Below are 10,428 nucleotides of genomic sequence, written 5' to 3'. Positions count from 1 at the left end.
TGTTAACACATCCACTTTAGCATTTTCATATCTTCAACTCTCATATTTTGTTCATGTGTTCGCTTTACTGCCCAATGTTCATATCTATATATCATAGCAAACCTGAAATATATGATAAACTTCTCCAATCCGATCATCTTACTTATATTTTATGTGATGAATCTCTATTGATCTTTCGTCTGATTGTAAAATTATCTAGATACTTATAGATCTCACTCGTCAGTAATTCCTAATTCGACATCTTTTATTACTAAATTTAAATTTAATTTATTTTGTCTTCGCTCTACTAAATCTAAACATTTTTGTCTTCCAACGTTTCTCGTCAAGTTTTCAAACAAACCCTCTTGTAATTAAACAAAATAATAATAATAATAATAATAATAATAATAATAATAATAAGCAATGAAAAAAGGAAAGAAAAAAATCGAAGAAATTGCAGAAAATGAATTGTTTGACCATATTTTTTAAATATGACCTTATAAAATCTTAACCTTTATTTTGGTGATTGTTTTTCCAATGTGTTAGAATGTCATTTTGTAATAAATATTTTTAAAAATATTATAATTTAAAATTAAAAAAAATTAACAAATATCATTTTCAAACTATTCCCAAAAAACCGTGTTGAATTAAAATTGCAGAGAATTTTTTCTTAGAAAAAAAATAAGAAACGATTTTTGGAAACTAAAGGGTTCAATGGCATGTTGATCTTACGTTCAAGTTTAATTGATTGTGAATAGTTTTTTTAATTTATTTAAATAAATTTAATCATTTTTATATTTTTTATTTGAAATAAACAAGTCTCGATTGATGCTTAAATCCTGTTAATAATACTTGACAAAAATTTGTATAAGACGGTATCACGGGTCGTAGTTTGTGAGACGGATATCTTATTTGAGTCATCTATGAAAAAATATTATTTTTTATACTAAGGGTGTGTTTGGTTGAGTGGATTAGATAAAGATAGATTAATAGTCAAATATTTATCGTTAAAATTTTAAGATGTTTTAATAATCATTTTGACCCGATTTAAGATCCAATTTTATTAATCAAATAGTTATCTATAAAATTGGATCTTAAATCGGGTCAAAATGATTATTAAAACAACTTAAAATTTTAACGATAAATATTTGATTATTAATTCATCCTTATTTAATCCACTCAACCAAACACATTCTAAGAATATTATTTTTTATTATAAATATTGATAGAGTTGATCTATCTCACATATAAAAATTCGTGAGACCTTGGCGAGAAAGAATATCATGTTTTTAAAAGAAAATGTGACCGAAGGAGGAAAGAGACGTAAGAAGGCTTTCCTCATATTAATGAAAATGAAAACGTTTGATTAAAGGTTGAACTGGTACAACACAACGCTCCTCTGCCCATCCTCTACCAACTCCGGTGGAAAATGGATACAGGAGCAAGTTGGCTCACCGGCTTTATCTGATTTCTAACACAAATTGAGAAACAGCATTTTCTCCTCCCCAATCTCTCCCGGGAACACAAGAGGAAACGATCATTCAAAGAGTGTGATTTGAATCAATTACAAGGAAAAGCATGGATGTTTTGTGTTTGAAGGCCGGGATTCATGCAGTGGCAGCTGCGCCAAATGGGGAACACCGACTTAGCTCTGTGCCCCTGGAGAAGCCGTTTTTTTCAGCGCCGCCTCGGAGGAATCCGGGGTGGGTTTTCACTTTCCGGCACCCGCTGAGATCTCTCTGGCCCGATGGTAAACACCGGTATGAGTCGGCAATCGCGGTGGACGACGCCGTTTCGGTTGATGAAAATGAAGAAATCGATGAGGCGGGTACAGAAGAGCAGGATGAGAATTGGGTTCTCAAGATTTTACGTGTGAAGTCTCTTTTCAGGGAGGAAGATAAATACGGTGATCGGGTTTATGATATTCGAAGAAAGATGGAGAAAGATGATGAAAACCGAGATGAATTCTGCGGGGAAGAGACTGGAAGGTGTGATGTATGTGCTGTTGACAACGATGAAAAGATTGAGTTTGATAGAGAGTTGTTTACGAAACTGCTTCGTAAGGTGCCGCTGGCGGATGCTAGATTATATGCTAAGATGTCTTATTTAGGGAGCCTGGCTTATTCCATTCCTCAGATTAAGGTAAGGTTTCACTTGACATTTAACTCTTTCCATTTTTTTTTTCGGGAAACAGCAGGGCATCGAAAAATATCATTATCTGCTTGATATGTGATGTTTATATTTGGACTCTAAACTTGGATTTTAGTTCTGAGTTTATTCTTTATTTATAGTTATCCTTAGATCTTGGTTTTTCTTGAAAAATGTTGAGACCTGTGTATTGAACTGTTGTGATAATGTTGGCTTGGCTTGTAACTCCGAAGTTCTGGCTTTAGTCATCTTATGTGGGCAGATCAATTTTAATGCGCAGAGATTATTCCCTGATGGCCTGATCTTTCTGCTTTGATTTTTGAATGGTGTTATAGCCTGAGAATCTCCTAAAGAACCATGGATTGCGTTTCTTGACTTCATCTGTTGAGAAAAAAGAGCAAGCAATGGAAGCTGAGAAAGATAGAGTACCATCTGAAGAGCGACAAGAGAAAGTGAAAGCAGCAGATGAAACACGTGATGCACGTGGAAATGAAATCGAGCAGGCCGAAGGAGTAGAAACAATGCTAAATGGAAACCTTAGAAGGGTATCTGCTGCATGTCAGATTGCTGCTTCTGCTGCTTCGTATCTACATTCTCATACGAGGAGCTTTCTTCAATTCAATTCTTCCAAGTCCATGTCAAGTGAAAAGTTGGTTGAAGAAATGAATGCGGGAACTGTCGATGTTGATGCATTCAATCAGGACGTGGCCTCGTTAATTGCAACCACCGATTCGGTGACTGCGGTTGTTGCAGCAAAGGAGGAAGTAAAGCAAGCAGTGGCAGATGATTTGAATTCAACTCGCTCATCGCCATGCGAGTGGTTTGTGTGCGATGATGATCAGAGTGCCACTCGATTTTTTGTCATACAAGTAGGAGAATTAGACTAAGTTCAGAAAATTTTATGCCACTTAAAGAATCTTTGTGCTTTCCGTGATATGATTAATTTGATGACCATTTGATTTCTAAAAAGCTTCCAAATGTTTTATTGCTGACAGGGATCTGAGTCGCTGGCTTCTTGGCTGGCCAATTTGCTTTTTGAGCCCGTTCAGTTTGAGGTGATCATTTATTTACCATTTTTTAGGTGCCATCAACTGCTGATTTTGGGTTTTGGAGTCAAATATATTCTTGAAAAAAATGCTTTTTAGACGTAGTTTATTCCTTCTTTAATATGGTTGTATGATGTGTGCACGATAAATGAATTCAACACATCTTTTGCTTTAGGGACTTGATGTGATAGTGCATAGAGGTATTTACGAGGCAGCAAAAGGCATATACGAGCAGATGTTGCCTGAAATTCGGGCTCACATTGAATCTCGAGGTGATCGTGCTAAACTCCGTTTCACGGGTCACTCTCTTGGCGGAAGTTTATCTTTGCTTGTAAATCTCATGTTGCTGATAAGGGGTGAAGCACCCCGTTCATCATTACTCCCGGTTATAACTTTTGGGACACCGTCGATCATGTGTGGAGGGGACCGCCTTCTCCGCGACCTTGGATTGCCTCGAAATCATGTTCGTTCAATCGCTATGCACAGGGATATTGTCCCCCGAGCTTTCTCTTGCCATTATCCAAAACATGTTGCCGAACTTCTCAAGGCTGTAAATGGGAAGTTTCGCAATCATCCATGTCTTAATGAACAGGCAAGTATTTATTGATCATCTTACTGTAAGGCCAATCCTCTATTAATTTGTCAAAATATTTACTCTGTTCTCATTAATAATCCACAGAAGCTGCTATATGCTCCAATGGGAGATTTTTTAATTCTTCAACCAGACGAAAAATTCTCTCCGAGCCACGATCTTCTTCCTTCAGGCAGTGGTTTATATGTTTTAACAGGTGTTGGTAAAGCAGAGAAGCAAATTTTCGCCGCACAGGCAGTGTTCTTAAACTCCCCACACCCTCTCGAGATATTAAGTGACCGTTCCGCATATGGCTCGGAAGGAACCATCCATAGAGACCACGATATGAACTCTTACCTGAAATCCATTCGACACTTTATTCGACAAGAGCTTAGCCGAATGAAGAAAGCTAAGAGAGAGCACGGGCGGAAATTCTGGTGGCCAGTCGTGGTTCGACACGGGATCAGTGCTGGAATCATCATAAGTAGGTCGGTTAACTTGGTAGGACAAGTCCAATTCAATATATCTGGCATTGTACAGAGCAGCAGAGAGTCTTTGAAACGACTCAGTACGCTGATGAGATCAAAGAACATGCATTTGCTTGTGGTGCTCTTGCTTCCCACGACCCAAAGATAGATGAATTTTTTGTATACCATTCTTTATTCAGTTGTTTATGCGTAGAAGAAGAAAGAAACTCAATGCTCCCTGGTTTTTGTTCTGGGGATGGAGTTGCAACACATGTATACTTGATGATATTGGATGAACAATATATTTAAATTAAATTTTGTTTTATTTTAAAAAAAATGTCATACATTTATATATGAACGTTAAAAAATGAAATAAATTAGGAACGAGATAGTCTCATGCTAATTAAATGGCTTTCTTAATTAAAAAGATGATTAAATCTTGATCTGACAGATCTTGAGTCGAGTTCAAATAGCTCGACTATTCACTCAAATCGAGTTTTGATTGTTTCTACTTGAGTAGTTCTTCAGCTATTCGGGTTCGAGTAATTATATATATATATATATATATATATATATATATATATAATTTAAAGATATATTTATCTTTAGAAAATATCTTTGGAAGATAATTAATTTAAAGATATTTTTATCCATATAACTACATAATTTAAACTCTAAAATTATGTTACAAATATTTTCTATTTTTTCGAACACGAACTCGAAGAACAATTTGATATTTTCACGAATCAAACTTGAAATTGAATATTCTATCGAATTCTAGTCGATCTCAAGCCTACAAATTTAAATCAAGTCGACTTAGCTCGTGTGTACTATTATGTTATAATCATAACAATTGCAAACAAAATCGAAGATAGTTCCACAAAAATATGATCTAACGATGATATAATAATTCTAATATATGGATATTAATGTACGTTACTTTATCCATTTTTATAATGTATACAAGATAATCTGAATGGTTAAAATATATTGCGTATGAAATATAAATGAGTGTATAATATAAGGTTATATGTGAGTTTATCTAAAATTCAATAATATAAATTTCTTTTTAAAGAAACAAAAAACCAAAAAGGGAAGATGTTGCGTACGTACATGGAGCAGGTAGGGCCATGCATAGTACGTGTATATAGGTCAAAATAGTAGCCAAACGATCTCTATCTCTTCTTTATTTCAATTTTTTCCAGAAATTTTCTGTATTTTTATATACTAATATAATATAAGAAATGTTGAAGTTTTAGTATTGTAAGTTAGAATGTTTCGGGTTTTAGTTATGTAATTTTTATGTTTGATTTTCATCAAATAACTTAGATTTTATCGGATATTGTTTTATTTGATACTAATGTTATCTTACGTAGCTGCTGTGTCGAAAATAAACTTATATTACATAAATTTAAAAAAATTGAAAATAAAACAAAACAACACTCAATATTACAAAATGGGAAGAAAATTTTTTTAGTTTCTTTTATTTTTTAGTTAGATATATTTTAATGTGTAAAATATATGTTTTATTCTCACTATATGAGTAACACATGAGAGAAACAATACATATTTGGTTGATTTAGTGATTTCGCGCGAAAGAAAGAATTAAAAAGAAATTTATGTTATTGAATGAAAAACAAACATTAACAAGTTACAAGGCTAAAAATGTCATAATGTTATATTATATACTTGATAATAGTTTTATCTTGCAACATTTTCTAGTTTTATTGATTATTGAAGGAGGTTGACACACATTTACCACTATCAAGCTTTGTTACGTCGTCTATAAAACACGTACTCGATGAAAAATATGTCAACGATATAATAACAAAGTTTTCTTAAGATTACTTATGTTTCCGGAACCCAACATCCTGGTTTTCCTTGTTCAAGTTGGATCGACATATTAAAATGAAAATATTTTATTCAGTCAAAATCAGTGTTCTAAAAAATATAAGTGGGGTCACTTAAGGCACCGCCTATGCCGTGTTTTTTAAGCCTAAATCTCTAAAATATTTATGTTCATCTTCGTATTTCTCCAATACTTCATCTTTATCAGATTCAAACTCAAAATCGATGACATTTTCTTCATCTGAATCCGATATAAATGATTTTTCGTGAAGTTCTATTATAAAATGTGGAAGATGTCATATGCAGATAATCTATAATGTATATAAATGACCTGGTTGCCCTCTAGGTGGACGATTGATGCGGGAATGCCCAGAGGCGACATCTTTGCAAAAATGGGGACTGTGAATGACAAGCAAATATTCTAACATATTTCAGAGTTTACACTACGCACATGGACGATGTTATATGACATAATGTACAAAGATATCGAAATATAATGACAGTGATGATGTGCTCTTCCAAAAGTGATTATCAATGAAAACAGTTGAATAATTAAAACAACCAATGGATGGATTTAGCCTTGGTAGTCTTCTCGTTTATAGTATCCAAACTCGGCTTCCACCCTTTTCCGGATATTTGCCTGCTTAAAAACTCTGGACGCTCCTCCAACTCAGAAACAGCACTGAAATAATTACGGTCCTCCTTTGTATGCATTGATACGGGGGCACCGTGCTCCCGAACGGGGTGACAAATTCTCACAAACATAGGAAGAAACCCAGTGTAAGATAAAAAGGCTTTGGATTTCAATAAAGAATTGGTTTTGGTTAGCAGTTCTTTGGCTTCTTGGTATGACAGTGTGGTTTGCTTACCTTTCTTGATTGGAAGCATGACGTAAAGCTTCTTCCTATCCAGGATTTCGTCGGCTGCCAATGGGGTGGGCTTTTTCCCATTGATCAGTTCAACCACAACCTCCTGCGGGTGCTCTAGCATGAGTTCTGCAGCTGTGAGTGGCTCGTCGTACTTGAACACAGCACCGTCTGATAATATTACCTTCCCGGTGGCGGCAGCACCGCCTGACTGCCAGTGAGATACGGAATTCCCCATGGGTGGCGGTTGGTTTGATGTGAGATTATGGGATGAATAAAAACATGCATTATATTGCTACTGATGTGGTGTGGTCTGGAAGGTGTTCGTTAAACCGCTCCAACTTTTATGGTGGACTAGGTAACAACAAATTACAAACATATTAGGTAAGGTGGATATATGAAAGACCCTCTATTTGATGTTGTCAAACGTTGTATTATATAGTACATGTTACAGTTATCTAGTTAAGTAATTAGTATAATGCAATATGGAGTCCCAACCATGGACTCAGTCAAACCAACCATCCCCAACTAATATAAAATACACAATGCCAGAGGAACCGTTCAATCAAACACCCGCATTAAATATATATATATATATATATATATATATATATATTTTTATAGGCTTGTCAAATTGGTTTAGGACGACGGCCTGGTATTCCCGTCCCGTTACAAAAATGAGACGGGCTGAGGAAATCTCAACCCATTCATAGGAGAGTCAAACGAATTGAGCCTGTTTAGATTGCGGGTTGGGGCGGGTCAGCATGCCAGAATAGGATTTTATTATTATTTAAAAAAATGTATTTTTTAGTTTTTTAGATAGATACTTTGAAGTTTTATTTGACTTATTTTGAATAAATTTTAATGATAATTAACTTTGTTATATTTCTTTAGTTTTTCATATTTTGTTCAAATGTTCTTAGCACATTTTTATTAAAAAAAAAATTCTTAGCATTTTTTAAAATTAGGCGGGTCACCCACCTAACCCGCGGCCCAAGGCGGGTTAGGCTGGGTTGGCTATTTAGTGGCCCGCCAAGCCTAATGAAGATTGATGGTTGACAGTTGTCAGCCCGTTTTGACATCTATATATATGTATACATATTTGTGTACATGTATGTCTATATATGTTTGTGTATGTACGCGCATGTGCGTGTGTATTATACGCTAATGTGGCGTAGCGTCAGTTTCATGTGTAAACTTATTATGGGAACCTCCCAACCATAATCAGTTTCTTTTTCCATTGTGTGTATGTGTCTGTCTATAAGGGTGTGTATGTACCACAGAGTCAGTCGGTACAGTTAACACCTCTTGATGAAATATGCCGAGAACCAAACAATTTGAGAAATGGGAAGCAAACAGCTATAGGCTAATGTATCAATGCATTTTTTAGGATACAATGACATGAACATTCAAATTGTTGGCCACTCGTTGCCAAGAACACAATGCAATTCGTGATATATAAACATATCAAGAATTGATGAGAAGAAGGGTAGTGGTTTGCTTGCAAAGACGGCAAACAACTGAACATGATATTGGGAAAGCAGTTTTATTATCAACCATAACTGCGCCAGAACCTCCTGATCTTCTCAAAATTGCAGCTCCAAAACCAGTCATAGTCCGACGAGTGATAATTAATAATTAGGCAGATGACAGTTGACATGTTTTTGAATAAAATATTGAAAGTTGATGCAACAACAATTAACACATGAACCAAAAAAATTTGGATAACGTACCAAAAACAAGCACCATGCGGAACAAGTTTTAGCAACTACATCAGTGAAACTTCTCCCCTTCTTCACAACATCTTTATCGAACCCCCTCTCCTTCCAGGACACAGTGTTATGGTCGTATTCAGTTGATGCTAAAACCCTACTTTATGTATTGAGATACCCACTTGAAGCCATCGCCATAGCCCATTTTCCGAACAATGCTGCACATGAATATTTCTAAAGGACGGACATTAGATTCTGCTAGATTCACTTTCCCTTTTCCTGTGGTTACACCAGTGAGGCCAAGGTGATAACGCAACTCGTCTTCTGAGGCAGCATAAGGTATGTCAATCTTGTTCCCCAGAATAAGAAAGGGAACTGCAGCAAGGGCCTCATCAGAGAGGAGTGCATCCAACTCCTTTTTGGATTCCGCAAAACGTTCCTTGTCATAAGCATCCACGAGGTAAACTACTGCATCAACCTGTCGAATCACAAGAATACATATTAATGAAAGCAGGAACATGAGGATATTCGGAGGAAATAGTTTGATTTGGAGTTCAAAGTTTTTTGAGAAAAATTTGGTGTCGGCAAATGGTATGCCATGCTACAAAAGTAACCTGTAGTTCCATCAAGATTAAACAAATATATTATTCGAATAAATGTGATAGCAATAACTGCATGATTCAACAATTTTTATGACAAATGTCTCGAGCTTCACTTTCATGTCATATACCAGAGGCAGAGGGTAAAAAATGAATGCAAGGGTGTATACTCATACTTCTCGCACATCTACAGAAGGGAGGCTACATCGTAGAGGTGAATATAACATCACAAACACTCTACATGCGTAGCCACAGTAGCGAGCAAACATGCATCAGAACGACAAGAATCCACTCAAGCACTCACAGATACTTTCAGCCAAGCAGTGGAGGCAAAACAGTGGATAAGTAGCATATATTACAAGCCACTATCCATTCTAAGTAAGTTGAATCCTCTACAACATTAATAACACAACACAAATTTAACTTCCCCTTTCTGATGAAAACGTGATCATACAGCTGACAGGCACAACAGATATAGCAAGCACTCGAGCCTTTCCACAAAATAACAGTCGGAAATATCTGAATTCAAGCTACCTTGGCATAATAATCCTTCCAAACTCTGCGGGCAATCTGATGCCCTCCCAAATCAAAAGCCTTAAACTTAATCTTCCCAATACTCAGCTCTTCCGAGGTGGGATATTGAGTGGGTTGATGCTGCACTAATCTCTGGATCAAACCAACATCCCAACCCAATCAATCAATCAGGATCCATTGAAATATGAAATAAACAATCTGAAAAGGAAGTACCTCATCCTTGAGCATGTGGAGGAGCGTGGTTTTACCGGCATTATCCAAGCCAAGGAACAAGATCTTAGCCTCTTTCTGCCATAACCCGAGGGATGCCAACACCCCGTAAAACCAGTCCAATAGAAACATCTTTCTTCGTGTGAGTGTACTAGAGATGTCCGATTCCGGTCGATCGAGACACAAATTTTGGCTTCCGCTCACTGCTTGTTTCTATGGACGCGACTGCCCTGCAAAATTTATGACTTTACTGCTGAGACAACAAAAATTAGGGGGAACTTCACTTCCACAAAATATTCATCACAAGATGGATATTGAATGTTTCTTTTTTCTAATTACCAAAATTGTACTGAATTATAACGGATTCAAAATCATTCAGACATGTCGTTGAGTCGGATTGAAATAATTCTGAATCAGAAACCCAAATTGATTCATATTAAAGGTACAT

At 35.9% G+C, this 10,428-nt stretch overlaps 3 protein-coding genes across 3 annotated transcripts; 1 reads left to right on the top strand and 2 right to left on the bottom strand.

The window, feature by feature from the left end:
* Nucleotides 1-1,305: 1,305 nt before the first annotated feature.
* Nucleotides 1,306-4,529, top strand: LOC142547182 (phospholipase A1 PLIP2, chloroplastic-like). Its single transcript, XM_075655338.1, has 5 exons — nucleotides 1,306-2,121; nucleotides 2,463-2,996; nucleotides 3,123-3,182; nucleotides 3,349-3,765; nucleotides 3,853-4,529. The coding sequence occupies exons 1-5, from the start codon at nucleotides 1,558-1,560 to the stop codon at nucleotides 4,378-4,380; spliced, it is 2,103 nt and encodes a 700-aa protein (XP_075511453.1). The 5' UTR covers nucleotides 1,306-1,557; the 3' UTR covers nucleotides 4,381-4,529.
* Nucleotides 4,530-6,446: 1,917 nt separating this feature from the next.
* Nucleotides 6,447-7,566, bottom strand: LOC142519407 (uncharacterized). The gene has a single exon (XM_075622414.1). It carries the CDS (start codon nucleotides 7,161-7,163, stop codon nucleotides 6,612-6,614), a length of 552 nt encoding a protein of 183 aa, XP_075478529.1. The 5' UTR covers nucleotides 7,164-7,566; the 3' UTR covers nucleotides 6,447-6,611.
* A 972-nt stretch (nucleotides 7,567-8,538) lies between these two features.
* On the bottom strand, nucleotides 8,539-10,428 carry LOC142547174 (small COPII coat GTPase SAR1A-like). Its single transcript, XM_075655327.1, has 4 exons — nucleotides 10,320-10,428; nucleotides 9,984-10,210; nucleotides 9,771-9,902; nucleotides 8,539-9,115 (listed from the first exon to the last, which is right to left on the bottom strand). Exons 2-4 carry the CDS (start codon nucleotides 10,110-10,112, stop codon nucleotides 8,795-8,797), a joined length of 582 nt encoding a protein of 193 aa, XP_075511442.1. The 5' UTR covers nucleotides 10,113-10,210; nucleotides 10,320-10,428; the 3' UTR covers nucleotides 8,539-8,794.

Source organism: Primulina tabacum, chromosome 1 (genome assembly GCF_025594145.1).
Source record: "Primulina tabacum isolate GXHZ01 chromosome 1, ASM2559414v2, whole genome shotgun sequence".
In the NCBI taxonomy this organism is placed as follows: domain Eukaryota; kingdom Viridiplantae; phylum Streptophyta; class Magnoliopsida; order Lamiales; family Gesneriaceae; genus Primulina; species Primulina tabacum.
The sequence above is the reverse complement of the archived record's forward strand: the minus strand, read 5'-3'. Positions and strand labels throughout refer to the sequence as shown.

What these genes read in the sequence shown, in the direction of transcription:
- LOC142519407 (XM_075622414.1), bottom strand. Translation starts at nt 7,163, where the DNA reads ATGGGGAATTCCGTATCTCACTGGCAGTCAGGCGGTGCTGCCGCCACC.
- LOC142547174 (XM_075655327.1), bottom strand. Translation starts at nt 10,112, where the DNA reads ATGTTTCTATTGGACTGGTTTTACGGGGTGTTGGCATCCCTCGGGTTA. An exon ending in TCCACATGCTCAAGGATGAG is followed by an intron (nt 9,903 to 9,983) that starts GTACTTCCTTTT and finishes GGTTTGATCCAG; the next exon opens with AGATTAGTGCAGCATCAACC. An exon ending in GGAAGGATTATTATGCCAAG is followed by an intron (nt 9,116 to 9,770) that starts GTAGCTTGAATT and finishes GTGATTCGACAG; the next exon opens with GTTGATGCAGTAGTTTACCT.
- LOC142547182 (XM_075655338.1), top strand. Translation starts at nt 1,558, where the DNA reads ATGGATGTTTTGTGTTTGAAGGCCGGGATTCATGCAGTGGCAGCTGCG. An exon ending in ATTCCATTCCTCAGATTAAG is followed by an intron (nt 2,122 to 2,462) that starts GTAAGGTTTCAC and finishes ATGGTGTTATAG; the next exon opens with CCTGAGAATCTCCTAAAGAA. An exon ending in CTCGATTTTTTGTCATACAA is followed by an intron (nt 2,997 to 3,122) that starts GTAGGAGAATTA and finishes TATTGCTGACAG; the next exon opens with GGATCTGAGTCGCTGGCTTC.